At 41.0% G+C, this 25,782-nt stretch overlaps 2 protein-coding genes and 1 pseudogene across 3 annotated transcripts in view; 1 reads left to right on the forward strand and 2 right to left on the reverse strand.

Annotated features, from left to right (window-relative positions):
* LOC104928708 (glutamate-rich protein 6B) lies at window positions 1-5,416 on the forward strand. Of its 2 annotated transcripts, none has more exons than XM_027291090.1 (12): window positions 1-226; window positions 499-608; window positions 719-786; window positions 1,264-1,401; window positions 1,677-1,814; window positions 2,888-2,997; window positions 3,108-3,161; window positions 3,283-3,421; window positions 3,522-3,601; window positions 3,685-3,843; window positions 4,087-4,315; window positions 4,438-5,416. In XM_027291090.1, the coding sequence occupies exons 1-12, from the start codon at window positions 186-188 to the stop codon at window positions 4,663-4,665; spliced, it is 1,494 nt and encodes a 497-aa protein (XP_027146891.1). In that variant the 5' UTR covers window positions 1-185; the 3' UTR covers window positions 4,666-5,416. The 2 variants fall into 2 exon arrangements, with proteins under 2 accessions (XP_027146891.1, XP_010741347.3); XM_010743045.3 differs by having other exon boundaries at window positions 2-226; window positions 3,108-3,160; window positions 3,288-3,421.
* Window positions 4,796-25,782, reverse strand: part of cog3 (component of oligomeric golgi complex 3) — a 22,481-nt gene continuing 1,494 nt past the window's right edge. The window contains exons 4-23 of the mRNA XM_019263173.2: window positions 13,881-14,046; window positions 12,814-12,888; window positions 12,362-12,454; window positions 12,057-12,182; window positions 11,888-11,968; window positions 11,761-11,804; window positions 11,516-11,642; window positions 10,736-10,827; window positions 10,237-10,376; window positions 9,809-9,969; window positions 9,187-9,295; window positions 8,980-9,098; window positions 8,772-8,861; window positions 8,002-8,122; window positions 7,626-7,714; window positions 7,372-7,506; window positions 6,835-6,910; window positions 6,576-6,703; window positions 6,033-6,131; window positions 4,796-5,863 (exon numbers count right to left, since the gene is read on the reverse strand). Of these exons, the coding sequence (XP_019118718.1) occupies window positions 5,834-5,863; window positions 6,033-6,131; window positions 6,576-6,703; window positions 6,835-6,910; window positions 7,372-7,506; window positions 7,626-7,714; window positions 8,002-8,122; window positions 8,772-8,861; window positions 8,980-9,098; window positions 9,187-9,295; window positions 9,809-9,969; window positions 10,237-10,376; window positions 10,736-10,827; window positions 11,516-11,642; window positions 11,761-11,804; window positions 11,888-11,968; window positions 12,057-12,182; window positions 12,362-12,454; window positions 12,814-12,888; window positions 13,881-14,046 (2,101 nt within the window). The 3' untranslated portion in view covers window positions 4,796-5,833. The remainder of the gene's footprint in view (window positions 5,864-6,032; window positions 6,132-6,575; window positions 6,704-6,834; window positions 6,911-7,371; window positions 7,507-7,625; window positions 7,715-8,001; window positions 8,123-8,771; window positions 8,862-8,979; window positions 9,099-9,186; window positions 9,296-9,808; window positions 9,970-10,236; window positions 10,377-10,735; window positions 10,828-11,515; window positions 11,643-11,760; window positions 11,805-11,887; window positions 11,969-12,056; window positions 12,183-12,361; window positions 12,455-12,813; window positions 12,889-13,880; window positions 14,047-25,782) is intronic.
* Window positions 19,858-25,751, reverse strand: LOC113744026 (E3 ubiquitin-protein ligase Midline-1-like; annotated as a pseudogene).

Raw genomic sequence — 25,782 nt, forward strand, 5'->3', positions numbered from 1 at the left:
GGAGCAAAACATGCTGTTTTCATTTGACCATTTCTCTGTCTGATTCAAGACAGATTTGGTGGATTTTGTATGTTTGTTTGTTTTGTTTCTTGTTAGTTTTTCCTAATTAATTTGCGGTTTCTCCGCTCACATCGATTTAAAGATAAGGATGCAATCACTCGGACTCACTGGGCGAATCAGCTGAGATGGATTCACCAGCAAATCCTGGACTTGTAAACAAAGAAAGGTTAGGAAATGAAATTCCACAAACTGACAGAGACTGTAGTCACTGCACCATGAACAGTAGATACTAAGCAGTGAATCTAATGGACACCTAAGACAGAAAACAAATACTTTGCTTGCATTTGATGTTCAGATCTATCTGTGCTAATATGATGCTTTCCATCCGGATGGTAGTGCTTGTTTCTGGGCAGCTGTATTGTCTTGTATTGTACAGATGCTTGAGTTATTGCATCATATTTGGGCTTATTAGGCTGATAATAAAAAAAATAATTCCAGTATGAGCTCACGTGAATATCTGAGGATCCACACATTTGACCAGAGAGTTGTCACCAGAGTCAGCGTTGGTACGCAGACTGACTGGAGAGACGAGGAAGACGGCAGTCGAGGTACGGTGTCTAAACATTTCAACGCCAACAATGAATCTCTGACCTCGGTTGGTAAATCGATACGAATGTCTGAGATAATGAGTTTTTCTTCTTCTTTTTTTCATTCGCAGACTGTAAATACACAAAGCAAGAAACATCACAAGCTCCTCGCAAGAATTTCGAGTTGACATCTGAGCAGGTGAGTGTGTCACAAGACGGTTCAGAAACCCACAATGAGGTGTTCTACCCTGTTCAAACCTTCCTTTGTGTCAATGACAGCGACGATGTCCTTGACAAAGTAAAAGCTTCGCCACGACAATCACAGTACGAGACGTTTGTCTGAACTTCACTGAACATTTTTATGTATAACACTAACTAACATTTGAAAAGCACTTTGTAGAGACAGACCTTAGACGAATGGTGAGTAGATGCAATTAACATATATATATGGTCCTTCTGTGTGTTTTAGAGATAATTCTGAAACACTGAATTTGAGTTTTTTCATAACGTCGTCTATCCTTGTCATAGCGTACTTTTTATCTTGTGAAAGATGATATGATGTGGTATCCAGAGACATGGTTTTGATTTATTCATGAAGCACAAGTTAAAGAATAAGACCTCAAAGAATTTAATAAATTATGAACTGTCTTTGTTTTTTTTCCCTCTCTCTCCTCAGAGCGTTTCTAAATACATGAAGTCTGAGTTGGAGATATCCCCAGATAATGAAGTGTTGGATTCGCTCAGCGAGGAAACTCCCCAAACTCCTGCAGCCTGCCAAGTAGAAACAGAAGAGTCTTTAACGAATCTGGACAAGGTATGGAGGAAAATGCCACTTTTTAACTGCTCATTTTCCTCTTCTCATATAAATATGAATTCATTTATGGAACATGCAATTAGTCCGTGTTTGTGTGGTATCAAAACTCTCTCTGTCTCCGCCGCCCGCTGCTTGTTTTTAAAACATGCCAGACGTGTAACGTTCTTTTTTGAATACCTCATTAACTGTAATGTTTGGATGCGGTGTATTTGTGACAGTGTCCTTTTGAGGAAGGAAAAATATGAAATGAGTGTCTACTCCAACATTGTTTTTAGATCCCAGCCTCAAGTGGATTAGACTCATCAGAGGAGCCGCCGCAGACTGTGCCGAATATTTGCTGCCAGCACTGCCAACAGCTCAAAAAAGCCCCAGTGGCCAGTGATCAGATAGCCAAGAGTGTTGACCCAGAAGAGGTGAGGGAGTGAATGTGCATCTACCACTGTTGATATGGTTACATGCTCATTTTAAATAAATACTGACTGAACTGGCTCATTTTGCTGCATGCAGAGTTACATTTAGTGCCAGTGTGTGCAGCTTAGAACGGAGATGATTATAAATGCAAATAATAGCCATGATCATTTTAGTCTTATAAGCAGCCCAACAGCCTGTGACGATCATTCGCTATTAAATACGTAATGTGGGGATTGAAATTCATAATTTAACAGCTAGGTTTAGATGGTGAGATTTCTAGGTAGCCATTGACTCAGTGTCGGTCAGTCGGCCACTTGCCTCAACAACTACTTAGATGATTTCTATGAAATTTGGTGCAGACATTCCTGTTCCCCAGAGGATGAATCCTATTCATTTTGGTGACTTTTCCCTTTTAGTGCAATCATCAGGTTGGATTTGTGGTTCAGAGTGGAATACATTTTATAGACAGTATATTGACTGAAACGCCCCCCCAAACAGCTATCGGATGGATTGCCAAGACATTTTGGTCAACATATCCAAGGTGCAGGGAAATTAAACCTCAATGACTTCATTGATCCGACTTTCATTTGTCAACTATTTTGGCTTTATGACCAAATACCCCACAAAACAAATCAGATTCCCATCAACCTCAGCTAAACATTGCACTTTGTGCCAACTAGAGAGCATTGGCAAGCTAAAACGCATTTGGTAGCTTCATTATTGTGGCCAACTATAGAGTTTTTTAGAAAGTTTTCGAAAGTAATTCAAATCTTTAATCAGTTGTTTGACTTCCAAGTTAGGCAATTATGCCTAAATGGAATGAATCGACGTTCTTTCAGGCATCTAACCTGATTAAAATACAAGATATACGTTTGGTATATCAAATGTTCAGGTTTGATTCGTTTTTATCGTAGACTTAGGCATCTGAATTTCACTAATCCAACATGACTATTTGACTCATTGTGCAAACTCTTTGTAAAATCTGTGTTTTTACAATAGGTGACCACTTTCATTGGATGTGAGTAATAACAATAAATACGTATAAAAAGTATCTTTTCCTGTCTTTGTGTCTCAGCTTTTCTGCTGTGAGGAAGCACTGAAGGCAGCAGTGATGCTGAAAGGCGCGGCGGTTATCGCAGAAGAAACCGTGACTGATAGAGACCCGGTGAGGCAGAAAGATCAAAGGTCAGGATCGCTCTTGTCTATTATTGGCTTCCACCATTAAATGGTTTTCGAAATTAAATTTCCATGCCATTGAATTCCCGATGCTACATCTTCTATGACATATACCACAGGCTGAAAGGTTTGGAATCTGAAAGGAGTTCAGACCGTAAGACGCCTAAAGCAGGTTACACACACACACACACACACACACACTCACACCATCTACCACAGACAGATATCTCAGGCAGATTAAATTTACTCCTTTTTCCATTGTGTCCATTCATGCCGTGACACCTTAAACTACATTGCAGAACACAAAAAACAAGTATCTGTCATCGTACACAAAGGACCCCGAGATGACGCTTGGACTCCTTCACTCCCTGAAATAGACATCATGGATTCTGAAAACACTTTCTCTTTAAATGGAAAAGGTCGTGGACAGAAGGTATTGTCATATGTTGATTTTTTTTTTTTGCACAAATGTCAAGACTACAGCTGCGAGTCTAGAAGCCTACATTAATTATTTAATCTGTTTGCTTGAACAGAGGACGACGCCGCTCGTCAAACGATACAACAACGGTCAAACATTTATTGTGATTTTTCCAGATGGTACCGGGCAGGTGTGGTATCCTTTTTCAAGTCAATCTAACTGACGTGCCGTCATAAATACTTAATGTTTGATTGTTCGGCCTTAATCATATCTAAAAGCTATCCATCAGGAAGGCTTGCAATTCTCGTGTCTGCTGTGCAATCAGCTGACTGGTCTTGCGTGTTGGTTCTCGAAGACAAACATCTGCTGCCTCACATTCAGGCAGTTTTCACCAGCAGAGGACGGGGTACCTGTTATCACAACAACGGCTCAGCCTGGTACGACTGGTTGTTTAATCAGCCCTAATATTTTATTTCATAGTGTAATGCTGGCATAAATCAGCACTGTATTGTGTAATTAAAACCTATTTAATTATCACCAGCTCTCCGTAGAAACATTTCAAGTTTAGTTTATTTTAATTATTGATAACAATTGGCGGAGGACAGAAATAACGACCCGTCTGTGAGAGACAATAAAACCCCTGAGGGGCTCATTGTTCACAAGCTGCTTGTCTTTATTAGGGTGAATCTGACTCCGTGGGGAGGCACCTACTGCAGCGACACAGGAGATTTGAAGAAACAGTGGAGCTGGCTGGACAATAAGCATCATGTTCACGCTCCGCCTTGCCAGCCCCTCTGCCTGACACTGAGCACCAACCTCAGCATCCGCATCCAATCCCAAGAGAACATCTGCATCACTTTCACCTCTGGCAAACAGAGTGTACAGCTTGACGTAGGAGCCAAACTGAGAGTAAGTTTGGGTGGCTTGTGGTATTAATAATCGTTTGTAGCGCGAGCACAAATACAAGTGAAGGGCAGACCCAATTTTAGGCAAAATCATTGATTCCGCTTTATATTTCCTCGCTGGCGTAGCCGAATCAAGGCAAAGGTCTAACGCTGCCAGGGCCTGACATGCATCAGAGACATCTGCAGCAGAAGAGTGCAGAGATCAATGTCCTACTCCAGAACATCCAGTCCCTCATCACCTATCAAAAGACTGTCAGTCCGAGGAAGGTCAAGTCCCGGCAAAGCCTCATCTCACAGATGGAAAGACGGCGGCTGCCAATGAAGCAGCAACAGCCTGCCAAGAAGACCCCCTAAAGCTGACGATGTCCTTGAATGGCAGTTTCTCATTTGTGTGAAGTGAAGTGACTTGTTCTGTAGCGCTCCGAGAATTTGAATTCAACAACAAAGTGCTTTTGAGGGAAAAAACAAAAGCAAAGAACATTACTAACTTTTTGGGGTTTTTTTAATCAGAATGTTCATAAATAGTTTAACTGTACACATCATTTTATACAGGAGATACACCAAAGCAAATGTTACTTTTTGTTACTCTGCGAGGAGCACTAGGAAACACACCCATAAATCATACAGTGCAAAACTGCCAAGGTCAAATGGTCCAAAAAGGTAAAAGTATTAGTTTTGATCAACCTATTTATAAAAGGAAAAAAGTATAAAACATAAGATTTCTTTACATATTTGCAGCAGAATAGCATCTTCTCTTTTCTTTAAGAAAACATCAGGAGAGGTACTTGAGCATCCCGTAGTACATCAGCCCAGCGTAGAGTTCTACTCAATGTTACATTTTGCAGCATTTTTCTTTGTCTTGCTATCCTTCCAGACCCGTCGAGGGAGTCTGGGGCATCTGAATTCAAGCCTCCTTACTGGCCATTAGCTACCTGGCTGAAGAACAACCCTTTAGTGCCTCTATTTGCACACACAAAGTGTCCTTGTCTGAACACTTAATATATTTCACTCCCTTCCACCCCCCACCCACCCATCGTCCACCCTCACGGTCACACTGTGTGCAAATTGTTTTGATTCAAACCAGTTTGGTGTTTTAAAAAAAAAAGAGACGCAACTGTGATCACGAATCCACAATTGTCAGAATGGATTTCTCCTACATGAAAACAACCCTAACCACAACGCCACCATCAATTTGAGTCAAACAAAATGATCAAGTCAGTACCCAAAAATATCATCCTCCACTTCCCAGTTCTTTATGAACTCCAACATGAATACCTGAACCTCAACATACTTGTATGTACTCGAGCCGCCGACGGAGAATCTTAGGCCTTGTGCAAAGTTGTTTTTTTTTTCCCTCTTTGCTGTCAGTTCAGCGCCCTTGATGCGGTTTGCAGCTCAGGTACAGTTCTTCCGGTCATCTCGCCTACTCAGCCTCACAGCTCCTGGTCATGGCAGGAGTTGCAACATCCTGTTGCTCTCCAGAGGGTGCTCGCCAGCATCGCCACACGCCTGAACTTGGACATTACTTATTCACAGACAGCAGTAGGTTAATCTGAAAGAGAGGCGTGAAAAATGTTGAGTACTCGCCGTGACTCGAGCCGGGCATTCGTTATCAAACGTTTCTCCACTTGAAGTGGCTCTCAGCACTTTTGGATGTTGCACTAGTATTATTAAAACTACATCAGGTGCCTTTGGGCGGTGCGGATCCCACACTACTGTACCTGCTCCATAGATGGGCATGCGATGATTTGAAGGTCTTCTCCGCTGTATTCCTCCTGAAGCAAAGCGTGCAGTCTTTGGAATACCTGCTGGATGTTATTCTGTGGAAAAAGCCATCCTATTACTGAGTGCTGCAGGGAAATTAATACTACATTTCCATCTGGCCTACGTCCCCTCACTATCTTGTTTCCATGTCAACCGCTAGAATTTTGTTTCTCTCTCATTCAGCTTCACCTGGCACCTTGATGAACAGTACACAGGCAGCACAAAGATTTCTCTATTAGAGTTCAATCGCGCTGATAATTTATAGCTAAAGGCACAATCTCCAAGTCAAAGAGTCGAGTTAAATCACAGGGTTGTAAATATATCTTTCCAGAATCGATTGACCGGCCTTTAACTCCAGTCGAACCTGTTGGACTTATTATTATAATTAATGATTGGACAAACATATGGTATCCCTGCTTTGTAAATGAGCTTTACCAATGACTTGAAAGGAAACTGACTCATGCAGTGCAATGCTACAAACTAGCGTTTCTGCCACCCACCCGGACAGGCTTGAAAAGGATGAACTCCGTGTCTCTATTGGCTAAGTACAAGGACATGCTCTGTAAAGTGCTTGGCAGCTTGCTCTTCATCACCCGGTAGGTAGCCATCACTATATCGTTGATCTTTGCTGAAAAGAGAAAAAAAAAATAGTGAGGGGGGAAAAAAAAAAGAAACACTGACATGCCCTCTAGCATTCGCTATACGAGTTTTGATGAATTACAGTATGATGCCAGTGGCGTTTCCTGAGACAAATCTTACCTGGCTGTGCCCAAGGTTGCTGAGACAGACTGTACGTGGGACCACCTTGGATGGCCATTGTTTTAAGAGCTGCGACCTGAGCGAGTGCAGAAACGGTCAAAACAAAAACATTAGATTCTGAAAAGACTTCATCTACTGTAAGCCGAGCACAAAGAAGCTGCGCTGCCAATTGGGCCAACTCCGTCTTTAATTAGACAAAGAGTAGCGTTAAAGTAGACAATAGAAAACTGAGCGAGGTTGGTATGAAAACAGCCTACAGCTAATTATTGCAGCACAATTACTGCATTGAAAGACTCAAAACAATAAAACATCAAAACACACTAATACCTAGTAACAGAGATGTCCTAGATGAAAAAGAAAAAGCCATTTTATCTTCAGTTGTCAGTAAAATACTGAGACCTTCAGTCAATCAATGAAAAAGCAAATGATAATTTTTTTTTTTTTTAAATAAAAAAAGGTAAAAGCTGGAAAAGAAATGAAGGTCAGGGATGAGCCGTCGCTGCCTCGGGCTAAGTCTGCCTTCGCTCTAACAGTTACCTTGGTGAGAAACTCCTCAAGGTTCCCCACAAAGATCTGAGTCTGCTGCTGGATGAACTGCTCGCAGCTGAACTTCAGGTGTCGGTCCACGTCCTTTTTGGAGTCAATGTAGTGCTCCTTTATCTCGGGTGTTCCCTAGTGGCCACAGAAACAAAAGGGGTTTAGCAGTATCAATGGGCACGGTGCTATCAAGTACATTTGGTGTGTGGTTAAGTTTGATAAAATGAAATAGGGGAGGGAAAAAAAATAACTACCTCCAACAGGAATTCAAGTATGGCGTTGTGACTGTTAAGTCGGAAGAATTTGGGAACGGCCTTAGGGTTGAGGATTTTGAAGGCGGCATCTGAACACAAAGCAGAGATTAAATCTAAGCTGGTGTAGGATTAGAGTGCCCTCTAGTGCTGCACATTCAGTATGACCTTGACTGAGACAAGGGTGATAGGAGGAGCGACTCTGCCCTGTGAGCCAGCCGTTAATGTACATTATGGTGTTGGATTACACTGTAATTTCCACATTAATTGTTGCCACTGGTGCATGTGATAGGCACAAGTTGCTTAATGAGCATGAGAATGTAATGACTGGCTTTATGGCGCCGAACACCAATGTTCCCTACACCTTTAATTATCTTACCTCGCGTTTTCTTCAGGTCCAGTGAGATTTCCTTGATGGCAAAGTCGGTGTGAAATGGGGCAATCTGTTCACGCATTATCAGCAGGTGCTTGATCAGGAAAAGTTGCCCATCTATTTGCGTCTACGGAAAGTGATAGCACACTGTTAAATCCACACTGCAGGCTGCCAAACACAAAAGGGCATCTGCTGACTAGCCGAGCTACAAAGGACATAAAAAGCACAGGCTTAGAGACGATAAGGGAATATGTCTAATTAATAACTGCTGATTAACCATAGCTGGAAAGGGACATATTACTGTGACAAAAAAAAGGAAGCTGAAACCACTGATTGCCCAGCTAGTGACTAAAACATTGGAAAAAAAGACACCGTCAACACCAGGTGGGAACGCATCCTCTGAGATTGATGCTGCGGCTTTAATTTGAAGTGTTAGGTTGAATCGGGCCAGTTTAGCACAGATAGACAGCAAATTTGAAGGTGGAAAAGACCGGTAAATAAAAAGGATCGTCTGCTCATACACTCATAACTAAACATGCATAATAAAGCGCCCATTAAAATACACTTTAAATGACATCCCAGCTGCTTTAGTTAGGGATACTGTAGCCGGAGGCAAATTGAATAACAGAGCGCTTTTTATCTGAGAGGGAGCTGATCTTATTCACTGTGTTAAAACACAAGCTCTTTTCAAGCTATTTAATAATGAAAACCTGAAAGTTGAGTAAAAATAACACACACACAAAAAAAAATACAATTCTGAAACCATGTGTGCCAACCTTATTTTTAAGGATGATATCTGAGGCTTTAAGCAGAGACTGGATGCAGGCAGATAAGGCTTCTTGAGATAAACCCTGGAAGACCGCTCTCTGGAAAAAGACCAAGTCACAGTAAGACACAAGGATAAGCTAAAGTGGAAAAACTATACGCCACACGTCCTGACATACTTTAGGATAGCTATACATTAAGCATAAATCAAAAACTCACATCTATACATCTGTAGAGCTTGGACAGACAAACCAGCGTTCGTCTGACAGTAGGGTACCACATGCCGTGCAGATCAGCGGGAGAGATCGACGTCTGTAGGCTCGACGCTTCTATGTTCCCTGTGTCCATTGAACAAAAAAGAGAGAAACAATCAGGCAACTGACAAAAACACCAAAGCTAGTGAAAACACAATGTTGAATCACGGACCGGCGTTACTGTTTCTTCTGCCATCAGGATCCTCGAGCTGAACATCAGAAAACATGGACTCCTGTGACATCTGCTTCATCTGCTCTTCCTTCAAGCTTTGAGCAATTCTCTTTTGATGACACAAAAAAAGAGAAGGCAAGAGTTAGATTGAAAGCATCAGACCCTGAAAAGTCATGCGTTTTTTCGACAACAGGTTTTTAAACGAACAGAAAATAAGCTCGACACAGACGGAAAGCCGCATAAATATCTAAAGAAATGCCAAGAGCATCACCATAAGATTTCATAGTAAGGAAATAGTGTGGATGCAAGACATTCCAGAGCTGTTAAATGTAAGTTAAGTCTTGTATATATATTTATATACAATGTTCTAGATATTTACTACACCAAAGACCAACCCAACCACATAGTGAGTTGAGAGAACTTTCATAAACATTCAGAAACCAAAAGACCTTTTGGGACTTGACATTTCATTGACTTCAAGCAAGTTGAAATCAAAAGAATCTTTGCATTAACTACTAATGCAAATATTCATTAGTATCCCAGAAGAAATGATGAAAATATTCATCGGCTGAAGCTGTAATCGTGTTTGTGTAAAGCCGGTTCAGTAGAAGCTGTAGGGTACCTCCATCATCTCCAGTTTCTCGGGATAGGCCAGATCCCCTGGAGCTGGGTTGTAGCCTGTGATATCGGTCTGAATGTAAATGTGGGTCCTGTAAACTAGCCTCTCCTGGACATCCTCCAGCATCTGCTTCACCACTGCATCAAAGGCCCCCAACTGAGTGGCTACAGAAAAAGCACAGAAGAGGTCGGTTTACAGTTGAACCGATAGCAAAGTCATAACAAAGGTCCGACACTTTGTTGTGAATAGATCATCTGATTCAGGACCCCAAGGTCTTCAGTATAAAGTTGCTGTAAATTGATGGGAAATCATAAAGGTTAGATGATTTTTTTGCACGTGTTACACATGTTTTATGAGTCCAGGCAAAAGGTTTAATCCACATCCGTGTCTTCGTATCGAAGCTTTGAGGAGAAGAAAAGCTCTAAACCTACCATTGTTATGGACGTGGTCTTCCAGCATCTCATTCTTGAGGATGCTGCAGAGTTCGGACAGGGTTTCCAGGTGGATGATGTGAATGATAAGAGGCCGGAGGACGTCATACAGGGACAAACACAGCTTCTCCAGCAGCTCGCTGTTGGAGATTAAAAAATAAAATAAACACCTTGTAATTACTTTGTACAACTGAGAGAAAATTACACCTTCTGTTCCTTTCAATCTTTCCTTCAAGTTAAGGAATAAAGAAATGCCTAAAAATAATTATGCAAACTGTTAAATAAGAGTAGTAATAGCGATACAAATTGTCTTCCCATGCTGTGTAAAATTGGTATTTCAAACACCAAACAAGGAAAACTTGAAATGGCTATCATGCATTTTAAAGTGTCACGCCTTAAACAAACACACACTGTGTGGATGTGTGTGTTACAGGAAGTTACAGGCCCTGTGTGTGTGTGTTTTAGTGATCATGTTGCCAGCGAGGCGTGGGATACTGACTCTAGTTTAGGCGTAGGTTTAGAGAAGAACTCGTTGAACAGTTGGTGTTCGTCCTGACAAACGTGAACCATGAAGGCGCAGCCACTGCGAACCTGGAAAATACAAAGATAATTTAAAAAAAAAATGTTCACCTGCTGCTGATACTTCGGTCTCGGCTGCACTTCAGACAGGCTAACACATTCTCCCACACAGATGACAGGGCACCCATTACAGCAGATCAATAACGAGGTGCAGTTTCATTAAAACAATAATCTCGGATAGGTGGTGCGGCTGTTATGGCGTGTGCTTCGTGATATTCTGACCTTTAATTAAAAGGATCCCCATCAAGCCAATTAGTGTTTTTTAAATGCCAACACAACATGAAAATACATAGCCTGTCCAGGCACCAAAATTAGATCAGTTATTTCTAAAGTATTAATTTAAAATACAAATATTTTAGCATGAGTTATTCTTCCAACCTTTTAGGTCGGTTCAATTTTTAAACACTGGAGGAGCACGGCGCGAAAGTCACTGCTTTTCGGATGAGCTGTGACAGAGTATACAAACAACCGCGCACAAGCAATTTTACTTGTGAACAAAACAGGAGAAAAAGCTTTGGATGGCTGCTGTACACACTCTCGGGGTTATACTCATTTATCATGCGCACAGCTTTGTGTCTGTACCAAACACTCCAGAAAAATATCCCAGAGGGGGCCCACGCTGTGCATTCTTCGCAAGCTCAAATGTCACCTTACTGCAGCTAAAAAGGGCAGCTCTGCTTTGAACCCGGTCATGCCTCACCAGAGCGCAGTGGTCTTTGCTGTTCTGGTTGGTCAGGTCAGTAATGGTGGATGTAATGCTCGGACTGAGGAGCTGCTCCCTCTGGTCAAGGTAGCACTGATGGATTTCTTCCAGGAGCTGATGGTATCTGCTCACATCGATATAAGGAGAGATGAGTTAATTTAGCACTGTAGGAAAAATATATATATATATATTACAGGAATGTTAATGCTGCTGTTTTATCCTGGAGAAATGCTATTACTCACTCTGGAATCTTCTCGGCTCGCTGTTCTATCTGTTCAATCAGCGACTGGAATAAAGAACAAATGTAATTTAATCACAGAAGATTATCTATGCATGATTTCAGTGGGTAAAAAAAAGTGTTATACTCACTCTAACTTTAGGTGCGACTGCTCTGAACTTAACATAGTAAAGTGTGAAGGCGTTGTCTGCGTTGGTCAGGCCCATCGGATCCTAAAGGGAGACGAGCGACAAACAAAGTATCGATATCAGAACAGACACAGACGGTAACAATACACCGGGAATGTGACTTTTGCCTTACCCTTTTGGTTAACTGGCTCGTGAGGTTCTGCATAGTGTTTACAATGTAGATCTTCATGAAGTGCATAGCTTTGGAGAGACACTGTTTAAACTTGGTCAAATAAACCGGATAGTCCTTGAAATTTGGCTGCAAACGATCAGAGAGAGCGAGTGTTAGTATGGCTGGTATAAATGTGCATCGGTTAAACAGAAAACATTCAAACGTCTTTCCTGTTTAAAAAATAGCGTGAAGAGTTAATTAATGTATTGCTGCTTATAAAAAAAGACCCGCAGAGAGATTCTGTCAAAAAGGTGCAAACTACTTACGTGTGAAGAAACGTATTCGATGCAGTCGTCCAATCTCGACAGCATTGGTATAAAGCCATCGCTATTTACAGACAAGGCTGGCGAGTTCAGTTTCTGCAAAGACAAAGCTCAATTTGAAGTAATTACAAAAGAAAAACAATTAGAATCACTTCAGCTCTTGCACTTCATAATTAAAACATCACATTCATTTGCCAGAAATGTGTTTTTAACTCAAAGTGAAAACTATTAAGATTACTTTGACAGTTTTTACTTTCACACTTGAAAAGTTTTTCAGAGGTGAAACATCTTCTGAAACTTTATGTGAACACATGTGTCATAATGAAGTTTAACATACCAGCTAAACGAATTAGGTTCATATCTAATTAGCAATTAACAAAACACAGAATTTACAACACATATATTTAGTTAACAAATGTTTCAAGATGAAGAACAACAATAGAAACCCAGCGTACCGTGTTTATGGTTTCCAACTCATTAAAATACGACAGTTTCTGCTGGATGCTCTCTGCCAGGTCAACAAGCTCGGACTGCAGAGAGAGAAAACAACAAACCACAGTTGACACAATATGGCATGACAGTTTAATTTCAGTTCAGTCTGAAGTTCAAGTTCCCCCCGAGTGGTCCAATCCACATTTATTTGTGAACATAAGCAGCAAAAACAATAGAACAAAAAATCTGCAGCGTCAATATTAAATCAGACAGAAAAACAACAACCCGCAGAATGCTTTTATATTCAGACAAGCTTTTATCTGTGTCATGTTGTTCTGAACTAGATAGTGAGTTTGGTATTTGCAGTCATCTCCAGTGACTCCTTTGGGTGTTGCCACAGTTGTTTATACGCTGTGTTTTACCCAATTCAGAACAGCTCCGGAGTTTATGCCACACAGACAGTACAGATAATTCTACAAGTTTCTGGGTTTGGGAGTGATGTTCATGTTGGAAAATGCTCAACTTGTCCAGGACTAAAAGTTGGAAAGAAGGTCGGGCTGTCAATGTTGTAGAAGACGCAAATATATATATTTTTTAAATTGGTCTGACATGAGAGAAAACATAGAAAAAGAAAAGTAGATAGGAGTTTTTGGCTCGTCTGTTTTTAAAACAGCTCCAAACTCTCATATTACAGCTGAACAGAACACTGAAATATGTTTCTGAAAACAACAGCTGCGTTGCCTATTTCTCACCTCAAATGTTCTAGACTCATATTTAAATCAGCACCGCTTGTTTCTTCTTTAGTGACCCATCAAATCCTGTGACCTGTCCTGTTATTCTAACCCGAATAACCCCTCTCTTGATCCAACTGTCCGTGGAGGCAGGTATGGAAAAAAAACAGGAGTCCTTCGAGCACAGAGCTCTGCATTCGTGCGTGCAGGCCGCATACTAATTTGCATATATGACCCACATTGTAATGATACAAAGCGGACAAAGTCTTCCTTTAAACATTTAGGGTTTAAACATCTTCTCAGTGATTCACTTCATGCAGCTCGGATTAATAGATGGATCCGACAAGCCGGCAGCTTACCTGCTCTTTTAAGAGCTGTTCACAGGCCTCATGGAGGGTGCCGGTCTTATTGGACACAAACAGATACTGTTTCTGAAGGGAATCCAAGTGCTCCAAAGCCGTACTGACATCCTTCAGAATAGCATCGCATTGTTCCTGGTAGCAGTTTAGATCATCTCTGGTTTTCCTGAAGAAAAAAGAAAAAGAAAAAAGCAGACATATTATCCGATTGTTTACCCAGAGATAAGACGGAGCAGCGAAGCAGAGCAATTTGACACTATCCTAACAGAGAGCAGAGAAACCCCACGCGCTGTTCTTTATGGGTGTAAACTTTCAAGCATGTTGCACTTCTGGGTGAACCTTAAACACGGATGTGACAGCTGTCAGAGCTGTGACGCCGGGGACGACACAGAGCAGTTGTTATTTACAACTTTAACTTTACAATTGTAGCCACTTTTAAAAACTTAAAACTTTTCTGTGGGCTTACGGGTAGCTACTGTTTGCCTGTGTACATGTTTATGTTGTTTATGTCTGTCGGTCATCCACACACACACACACACTTCCAGAGGACGGATATGGAGTGAAACTACCCTGAATGAATGATAATGAATACACAGACAAAGAGTTTCCTGTCGCTATCATGCTGACTTTTAACTCACTGACAATTCAACTTGAATATTTTATTATTAGACACTTCATTTTTCTTCTTTTTTTTGCAGTTGTTGCACATTATTTAACTGTAAATTTGATATTTTATAGACCTTTTATTTGGTTCTTAATAGATGGTTACTTGTTTACATATGTTAATATATATATATTAGTAATTACATGTTTACATGTTGTTTTTGTTTGTTTGTATACCTGGAGGATTCTTTTTTATTATAACCTTTATTTAACCAGATAAAAAACCCATTGAGACCAAGACCTCTTTCAGACAAACAACAATAACACAGTTATAGTTTGGATTAAAAATTGACGATAAAAATTGTGGGTGTGAACTTTTTTTGCCGTTACTTCAGGCGACACGCCAGGAAACGGTTTGCATTTTATTTAAAGCGGACAAAGACGGATAGATTTATTTATCGTCCTCCGTTAAGAGGAAATGTGTTTCTGCAGCCTGTGCACACATAAGAGCAATACGTCAAACTAACACACAGACACGGCCTCGAGGAAAACAACACAGCCGCCACAGCTCGAGCAAATCAGAGGTCTGAAACCGGGTTAGTTTATGATGCGAGCTCTTACTGTCTTTGGGTGTGTGGTGTGTGGTGAAGAAGCATTTTGAGTTTTTTTACTAGTAATGAAATGTAGCTGTGAATAACGCTCAGTCCATAGAGACCTGGCTTGTGGACCGGAGGGTGGGCGGTTCAAGTCCAGTTCCTGCGTGTGTGTGTGGTTGTATTTCAGGGGGTTACATTCACGTAAAAACTGAGTGATTAATAAAAGTATCTCCTCTTCTTCAGTATGAAGAAAAATCAGACCGTACCTGACCCAATATGCCGCTCAGCTCCTGATACAGGCTACAGTCAGCTCCCGCCTCGATTACTGCAACTCGCTCTTGGCTGGCCTACCTGTTTGCGCGATCAACCTTTGCAAATGGTCCAGAATGCCGCAGCGCGACTGGTTTTCAATCAACCTAAAAGGTCACATGTCACCCCACTCTTCAGCGACCTGCACTGGCTGCCTGAAGCTGCCAGAATTAAACACAAAGCTCTGACGCTAGCCTACAAACCATCTAGGATCTGCCCCTGCCTATCTCAGCATCCTACTAAAGGCTCAGGGCGTTACACTCCGCTCATACAAACCGTCAGTTGTACCCCTCCCCTCTGGCAAAGCGAGGTCACTCTAAACTCTTCTCGTGGTCATCCCCAAATGGTGGAATGACCTACCAACGGCCAAGAACAGCAACATCCCTTTCTACCTTAAAAACTTGTAAAACCTTTCTGTTTCGAGAATGCTCCCTGCCTAAACAAACTAACAAAACTAACAACTACTCTGTGCTCCTTTACACCTTCTCAGCTTATGTCCTCCTCTGTAAGTCGCTTTGGATAAAGCGTCTGCTAAATGCAATGTAATGTAATAAATGTAATGTAATGAAAGCATGCATGTGTGCACCTGTATTTGACGCTCTCGTCCTGGTCCATGTTCGCCTGCAAGTTGGCGAACCAGGCAAAGAACTGCAACACACATTGACACATTAATTAACCATGCATTATTTGTTGGTGCATTAGTCTGCAAACACACACAACAAAGAGTCACCTGCTGTGCTGTCTCTATCCTGTCATTCTCCATGTCCAGCATCTGGAAACCTTCAGCAGGACGTCCTCTGTTGATGCAGGGACAGTCGCCGTGAAGGAGGACTGCAAAGACCGTGAGGACAGGCTGCACAGGTCCTCGATGGGAAGCTGTCAGAGGGAAAACAAACCCAACAAGCTGTCAGGGAGCCTGACGTGGCGGGGTTTGAGCGCAGCCCTGCTGGTTGCACACAATGACTTTAACTTTGATATCCCGTTCACAGAGCAGACTTTACGCACACACAGAGCAGACTTTACGCACACACAGAGCAGACTTTACGCACACACAGAGCAGACTTTACGCACACACAGAGCAGACTTTACGCACACACAGAGGCAGCTACGTGTTTTATTCTTCACTGACGACACGAAGTCACTCAGCGACCCTGTTAGCCTGCGAGCTAACTCACCCGGACGGACAGCGAGCGTCTCCGCCGCCGCCCCGGAGCTCCGCACCGAGTCCATCTGTCCTCTCCGTGAGAGGAGCCGTGGCGTCGGTGCGCGGTCCCACAGCGACAGCTTCTCCCCGGGTTTTTTCCGTCAGGTCCAGCAGAGACGATCCGTGAACGACATGGCTGCTCCGAGCTAGCACCAACGTCAGCAGCAACACACACGGCCACTTCCGTTCCGGGAGCGCGTGGGCGGGGCCTGGTGAGGTGGGCGGCTGATCCAGGTAAAAACAAAAAGTTAAAAACAGAAAGATGAACAATAACAGTATGTAAACAACAACAACAACAACACAAAAACAACACAATAATAATAATATAATATAATATAGATCAATAATAATAACAACAACAGTAGTAAGTAGTAATAAGTAATAATAATAATAATAATAATAATAATAATAATAATAACATAATAATAAAATGATAATAATAATAAAAAAACAACAAACAAAAATATAAAATAATAATAATAATAAATAATAAGCAATATAATAAATAATGTAAAAAAATAGTAAAATATAAATAGAATAATAATATAACAATAATATAATAATACTACTACTACTACTAATAATAATAATGGTGATAATATAATAATTATAACAGTAGTAGTAATAATAATAATAAATAAATAATAAATAAAAAATTATAAAATAATAATAACAGATAAATAATAATAATGTAAATATAGAGAAAACTTATAATAATAATATAATAATAAGTAATAGTGATATAAGATATATATAAATTATATATAATATATTATATATTATTATTATATATTACTTTTTATGTTTTTATTTATAGATATGTTCTTATATATGATTATATTTTTATATATATATATCAATTTTCTTTGTAAATTTGTTCCATGTCTAATGTTGGATTAATAGTTCAGTCATTTCTTTTGTTTTTCTTCCTGTGATTACTTGGGTGCGTCATGGTGCATGTTTGAACACACTCATATGACTGTCACTTCATAATTAACTTTCCATCATGCATAAACACATTTAGGTTTAAAATTGTAATAAATAAATGCTAAAGAAAAGCTAGATATGAGCTAGATGATGTCGAATCATCTTCATATGTTACAACTAACTAACATAACATATGTATTCAGTATTATACATACTAATGTCTTATCTTTAATTAACCTACACTGTATAATTCTACAAATAATTTCAAACTGTTGCGGCTACACAAGCTGTATATCTTAGTGTATACTTTCACTCTGTCCATACTGGTATATATACATAATTCATATATATACATAATTCATATTTATATCTGCACTATTATATATCCTCCCGTTCACATACATGCTCTGCACTTACTTTCTTTTGCACTTTTGGTTAGATGCTTAGAACTGCATTTTATTGTCTTAGTACTTTGTGCAATAACAATAAAGGAATCTAGTCAATTAATATCATATTTGTCTTTATTTTGATTATCCTCCCAAATTCCATTTATTGTATTTTTCTTGAAATAAATTTGCCTCACATATCCTGGACAGCAGCTGAAGCCCATAATATTTATTATTAAAGCAAACGCCAGAAGATTAATAGACCAACTTGATGGGTGGAATTCTGGGTGGGACAGATGGCCTCTGGCAGCATAATCATTTATCACAGCAAATACAGATCCAGCAGGTGGAGCCCTGGGGGCATATTTTTAATACTTAAATTGAGACGTTCTGTTCGTTTTCATTTTCTGCCAATGAGTTTTCTATTCTCTAAGGACTCACTCAGAATAAAGATTTGATCAGATTTATTGTAAGTTGCAGTCACAATTTGTCTTATCCTCCCAAACATACAGAGCCTTACTAAAATGTTGCCAACTCCACCATGTCTTGTCGTAGAAGATAAAGCACAAAAGAACGAGAATAGCGTGTTTGTTTAGACGTGTTTTATAATGGAAATCAGACCTGGATAAATATGTTTGCAGTTTTTTGTTTCAATCAGCTGTAAGTGATGAAATTGCATGTACCCTCACAACAATGTCCTTGTCTGAGAAGAGCATTTATATTTTACATATTTTCTTCAACATTCTCTGCTTGGGATGAAATGATACAACTTGTCAGAAAATCTTTATGAAATTGTTACTGACAAATGATTTGTTTAAAACATTTTAGTCAAAACCAGAACTATGTAGCGATGATTGCACAAATGGCTTCCATTATTTCTTGCACACATCTCAAAACCCAACAGAGCCCTGGTGGCATTACATGGGAGGAGGTTGTGCTCGCAAGTAAAGATGTTTCTGCAGGGCGTCTCATGAGGAGGTCCAGCAGAGTTCAGATTATTTTTTTTCTCTTTCTTTTTGCTCTTGTCTACTTTAGTTGAAAGGAGATGCTGCAGAATTCAAGCCACGTTACTCCAGAAAAAAGAGAGATGTCAGAGCAAATCTTGTCAGAAGTTATATTTTGGCACAGCGAGGGTCAGAGCGAGTTCTGTAAATCAACACTTTCCTCTGCGGCGGTGGTGATTTTCTTTTCACGTGGTGTCGTCGTGAGAGCCGTTAAGGTTTAATGGAGATCAAGCTCAAATTAGTGTAAACAGCAAGTCACGGCATATTAAAACAGCGTCTCCTGAGTGACATGCGGCATGTCTCAAAACGAAAGAATAAGTCACGCGGAAAATCAAATGAAGTCACTTTTATTACATCTTGTCAGAAGAAACTTAAATGTGAAGGCTGTGATGAACTCTTTTAAAACGGCTATAATGAGGAGCTGGATAATCTATTACGCTGAACTGCGCTGGAGCATTACAGATAATAAATATTCGAAAACTGTGAATTGAACCGATTCCACATTCAAATTTGTAAGTGAAACTATTGTTAACTGTTGTTTATATAGGGTCTATTTAAGTGCGCTGTCTTACATAACAACGACAAGGAAAGGTTTTGCATTATTAAGTGGCTTAGAAATACATTTTAGAGTGACAACCTTGTCTTCTCAAAGTGCTATGACTTAAACATCTTTCAAAAACATTTTAAAATAAACCTATAATACAACCTTCCAGAAACATTACACTCAGTCCACTTGTCACTCATCACCCTTAACAACATGTGACTGGAAAAGCATGTAGAAAATAAAAAAAAACTTTTTTTTTTTTTTTGGAAATATCTCCAAAACTTAAGCAAACCCTTATAACCATCCAGCAGTGTAATGTACATAAAGTGCAAAGCAAAGAAATACATCTACAAAATGTCTTAAATAATTCCAGTCAACTCAGGTTTGATAAGGAATGTACACGGTTAGGTTACTGTTTTCATTTTGTCAACAAGTACGCGGGCATCACAGTCAATGAGGTGCAGGCAGTTCTGGTCTCTTTTTGGGTTACACAGGAGGAAATCCAGCACGACAGGTTTTGTCAATGTTGTAGTAGTCTGTCCCTCTAAGTGATCTGGGATGGGCAGTCCAGTGAGGATTGTTCAAACACCTGTTCCACACGTGAACACAGGGCAGACTGGCTGAGCAAAGGCGATGTCAAACGTATACAGTGGCTGAGAGCTGACAGCGTCGTAGAAAGACAGAGACCCGGAGTCGTAGTCCAACAGTATCCCCAGACGCCGCAGGTGTGGGGAAGGCTCAATGGGCATCTCCTTACTGTTGTGACGCACCACCCACGAGTTGTTGCATCGGGACAGTACCCAGGAGGCGGAGTTTTTGCCGACCCACTCGTGTTTTGGCGCTGACTTGTATGCAATGCCCACTGCAAACCTGCATGCCCAATGGAAAAAATATGGAATTAATTTCAAAATAATACCTGAACATTTTAGCATTGTAAACGTGAAATGTTGTTGATCTTCAACTACATACTGACGTTAAGCAGGTATAATGTTCACCATATTTATCTTAGTTTAGAGTGCAAGCGCACTAACTACAGCTTAAACACGGTTAATAACACAATTAATTCTGTGGCGAACACGAATGTGTGAATCATATTAATGGAAAAACATTATTACACACAATGCATTTCACTCAAAACCACAAATGTCAACCTCTTGGATGATGGATTTGTCATATGGGGATCATAAAACTTCCAAAAACTCCAACTAATTAATAATCCATTGAGATTTTCAGCACAGACCGAACAGGTGATATTTTACCATGCTTCCTCCTATCAGAGCTTCCCAGTAATGGCGGCCACTGTCGATGTAGACGTTTCCTGTAACACCGTAGCTGCTGTGGCTGGAGAAGCGATCCTGACTGTGGCTCTTCTTGGATGATGCTTCATCCCTCTCCCTGTCAGGTTGTCGTGGGACAACCTCAACTTCCGGTGAGCTGACTTCGGGTCCAGTTTGAATGGCGACCTTAAAAAAAAAAAAAGAGGAAATGGTGGTTTGTAAAATGCATTCAAAATTCATGGATGATTAATTAAATAATACATTCAAGTTGCTAAACTTGACATACTGTTGGGTCTTGAGTTTCCCTGGTTCACTGCTGCGGTTTCCAGCCTGGTTTATGGGCCTTCACTATGAAATATACTTGGTGCCACACGGAGCCCGTGCACGGTGTAGTGATTTTGCTTTAGTTTGGTACAATCATCCAGCTTTCAGCAGAGTTACACACAAACCTGGCAGCCAGAGAAAGAGATAATCATGACAAAGAACGAAGCAATTTATCATGAAAACTCACCTCGCGGCTTTATTCAGCATTTGAAATCAAGAAAAGAGACAATAAAGTGTAATTGTATGCAGCGCTTCAACTATAGTTGCTATATTTGACTCGTAAAATATAGTACTCATCCAAGTGTGCTGGAGCGCTGAGACAGATGAGAATAAATTGCTGATCGAGCATGTTGTGACCTTGTTAGAGCAATCAATCCAAACAGATGCAGCGCATTTCAACCCCGAGATGTGCATATGGATGTAAATCCACTCTGACTGAAATGTTATTTTTTCCCCCATATCCCTTCCTAGACACTGGAGTGTATTTTGGTAACAACTCATTACCCCTCAGAGCCCGGACAGAGCTCTGCTGCTACAATGCAACATTATGTTTCGATATTGTAATGCCTCCCCCTCCCCAAGCAATTTAAAGACCCTCCATTGAAATCCCTTTCAAATCCCTCCATCACTGTCATGTTTCCCAGCACTGACATATGCTTCACTCGCACACAAGAGACCCCATATGCACTTACTGACAACATTAGATTGGCTGGTGAAGATGGCGTACTGTAGTCATACGATACGACAGAGAATTCATCGTCTGATGTCCAGTGAACCGTGATCGTGTCATACGAAGCCGTACATAGTTCCTCGCGGATTATTGGTGGATTTTGTGCTGCGGTTGGAAAACCACACACACAAAAAAAAAAAAACAGGAATGAAAGCTGAATATAAATAACAACAACAAAAAAAGCACCATCCTTTGTGGTGTTGCGTTTTATTCTGAAGATGTAATTAAACTAGGTTGCAATTCCTCCAGCTATTACAGCTACAGCCCCAGCAGAGTTAAATTCACACTGCACGCCGGGCGCCTGAGCATAAACAATCAAACCTGTTTTCAGCAGAGAAAATAAAGCTTCACTGTACCTAACATTTGTGAGCGCTTTTTTTTTGTTGTTTGCTTTGTTTTCTGTTAGGCCCCATTGTTGAAATATCTTCTATCCATGCCAAGCCTTTCAATTATATGAATCTAAAATTGAAGGCTGTGGCGAGGACGATTTCAAATGCTCTGTTTGGATAAACGAAGCCAACAAATCATCTAAAATGATCAGTTTCAAGAATTATAGAGAGTGTATAGCTGTCCAAAAGTCCTCATCTGGCAGCACAAAACCGAGCGTGCGTTCCGATTGATGAATTAACAGATGGGCTATATGTCTAACGATGCAAAATGGTGTGCTTAACTTGCAAGACCCAACTCACCTGTGAGGTAATCCAAGCCTTCAAGCATTTTCTTCTCTCTCTTGTGAAGTCCAGAGCGAAAGTATCAAACGTGTCGTTCAAGTTGATTTCCGTAACAGGATTTGAGAGGACGCTGTTGCCATAGAAACTCTGAACAACAAAAAAAAAAAGCACACGTGACAAATGGTGACAGTTTTACACACGCATCTATCGTTTGTTGATCGTGTCCTTCGCTACCTCACCTCTCGCAGACACTTTTAGCCGTCTGGAGGAAGCGAGTGTGGTCTGTCTCCTTGAGAGTGTGGTCGGCCTGAGTGATGAGGGAGGAGGACCTCTCGATGCACTGTTTGCAGCTGGCTATCTGCTGGGCTAGTTTCCTCAGCCGCACAGACTGGGCAGGAAAAAGAAAGAAAAAAAGGGTAACTTTGATAGATGAAACGCTTGATAAATAACCAAGCAATGTACTACCTACTGTAGAAAGCACCGACCTGCCAGATGCTAGATTTGATTTTAACTTGCCAATTAGAAAACCTAGCAGGAGAAAATCAGATTCACACCTCTAACAATTGGATTCTTGCTTGTGTAATACCCACAAGAGTGAGCTTCGACCTGTTCTAAAAACCTATACTGGCATGAGAATATATTTATGAAAACACTGCCATAGTAACCAGGCCCTTCTATCCAACATCTGCGCCCATCGGCTTTAGTGGCTGAAAGCAACCTCAGAACTTGACAAGAGGCACAGGGTGAGGAAGGAAAGAGTCCTCCCCAGAGAGGTCCATCACAGGAAGCGGGGATGATTTTACTCTGACACCGAGCAAGGCACAGCGTGCCATCGCCTCACTAAGGATCCAACAGGGGGGGAAAAGGGGAAGGAAACGATTCAAGGGGCATAGCATATGCACATCAAATGTATGGACGCTGTGCCAGAAGCACTCCAGAGATGAGGACTGATCCGGAAGACAAAACAAGGCAATAACTCTGCGGTTTGTGGGATTATTCAGTGCCAAGTAGCTTGCAGGGCTAGGCCACATGTTTACTATTAAAGACAGATTAAAGAACATAAGCTATACATCTTGTTTGAAAGCGGCAGACAATTAGAAAGTCATCACTGTCAGATTAAGACCTTGTAGCCCTCAATTTAATACAACAGATCCGCCACAATTCTACATTCACGAGAAGATAATGTAACGTTTGTTAAAACTTTGCAAGAAGCTGCTATTGAGGTCGTATAAGTTGTGGTGTTTGGACGTTTAATGTTTTAATACTCTTTTCCCCCTCGTGTACTGCATGCTCCTGTCTGCAGCTGTAACTCAGATAATAGAGCTAGGTTGTCTAGTAACTGGAGGGTCGCGGTTAGATTCCTGGGTCCCACCCAGTCCAGCTGATGTGTCATTGGGCAAGATACTAAACCCCAAACGATTGTGACATCGGTGTGTGAGTGTGTATGAGTGAGATTAGTATCATCATGAGCACTATTTCTGTTTATATTCACGTTAAAAGGTTTATTAAACATACTACGTCCTCGAGGAGGAGAAGAGAGGTAAATATTACCGCGCTGAAACGAACAGTCAAAACGCCAACATAAGCAATAACACATCTTAAAAACTTTGTCAGTTTAAAGCTACCGTCTTTGTTTGGATAAAGAAAAGAGATTGCATCATGAGAAATATAATTTTTTATCCTTATTCCTTCATTCAGATAAATCTGTCTGGATGAAGGATTCGGGAAATGCCTTCAGAGCAGCAGAAGTGTTCTTCAAATCAACCGAGTTGTTTCAAGGTTTTTATTTTTAGGAAAATCAGATGCTCTGCTCTGTGACCAAAAGTAGAATAATATACAGGATGCACAAACTGGGGCTAATCTGGGACATGCTACAGTGTTGTATAACGAGTGTCACAGCAATGATGTGAGTGGAACGACTTCAGTGATGTCAGTCACTCGGTGAGGCGTGCAGCAGTAAAAACCGTATGATATACTGAACGAGATAGGTTTTTATTTATCGCTTATGGTAGAGTTATTTCAGAAAAAAAACGTGTTTCTTGATTCTTTCAGAAGTTCCATAAAAGAGTAACACTGAAGACACACAGTTTGTCCAACACAGTGATTTGTTACTTGCTTAGCGCGATAAGCGAGCGCCCTCAGCGTGTCGGCCGTGTAAGGGAGGAAAAGGTTATCGACGCGCACAAGGTGATAAACAAACAAAGTTATCAAGAAAGAGTGAACAAAAATGATACAAGTCTTCCCCTCCTTTATCTTGGTCGCTATGATTGTCTCGCTGCTGTATGATATTAATCGCTGTCACACTCTCGATCAGCGTGTTTTCCTGTCGCGACGCGTTTACCGGGGCAGAGCACCGAGATAAGGAGAGACGGTCATATGCAGTGATGAGTTGTGTATTCCATTTGCTTAGACAAAATGTTTTTGCTGCGCACATCTGGCGGGCTCATTGATTCAGTAATTTGACGCAACCCCGTCGTGACAGGAAACACATTAGAGGATAATTCTGGCCTCACATGTTGGGCAGGAGGGTTGACCTCGTTCACATTTGTCTGTTTATCCTAAACACATGCGTGATCACGACCATTGTAATGAACAAACAGTTTTAATTTGTACCTACTTCACTATTTTTAGTACAATTTATCTGAAAAATACAAGTGTTCAGAAAGCTGCATACATGCTACAGAGACGATCCGCTCCCGTAAGTTTGCTGACGTGATGAAAAAGGGCATGCTCTCAGATATAGTAATTCATCACCGGGGTGTCATCATAGCTAAGAGGTGTTATCCATGAAACACCACAGGAGCGAGGAGCCTGCGTAACTGAACGGGAACAGATAAACAGCCTCACCTCCACTGTTGGCAGGTTTGGATAGTTTGCCACATCAGACTTTGCCAAATCACTGGTCCTCTTGATTAGACTGCTGAGGTTGGAATCCAGGCTTGTGCAAACAAGGAAAAATTAACAATTGATATTTCATTGACAAGACTGCCCATCCGCATCAAAAACTGCAAACACCTGAATAAATCTTCAGGAGCAGCTGGGTTGAATGTGAGACAATAAGGGACCATATCTGGCCTGGGTGGTTTGGTAATGTGGCCACAGGGGAGAACCACAAGGCTGCCTCTGGATATGACTGGGCCACATTTGGCTCGGATCCAGTGAGAAGCTCGCAAGTCCTCTCCTGTGTGCCAGAGATCCCATCATACTACGCCTGCTGAGGGCCAGGAGCTTAGAAGCATCTGCCAGTGATTTTGGACAAGTAAAACCGCGCTGTTGTTAATCACTGACTGCAGCATCAAGGCTTATGTTTCAAACTTAATCTCTACT

This window comes from Larimichthys crocea, chromosome XVIII (assembly GCF_000972845.2).
Source record: "Larimichthys crocea isolate SSNF chromosome XVIII, L_crocea_2.0, whole genome shotgun sequence".
Taxonomy (NCBI): Eukaryota; Metazoa; Chordata; class Actinopteri; family Sciaenidae; genus Larimichthys; species Larimichthys crocea.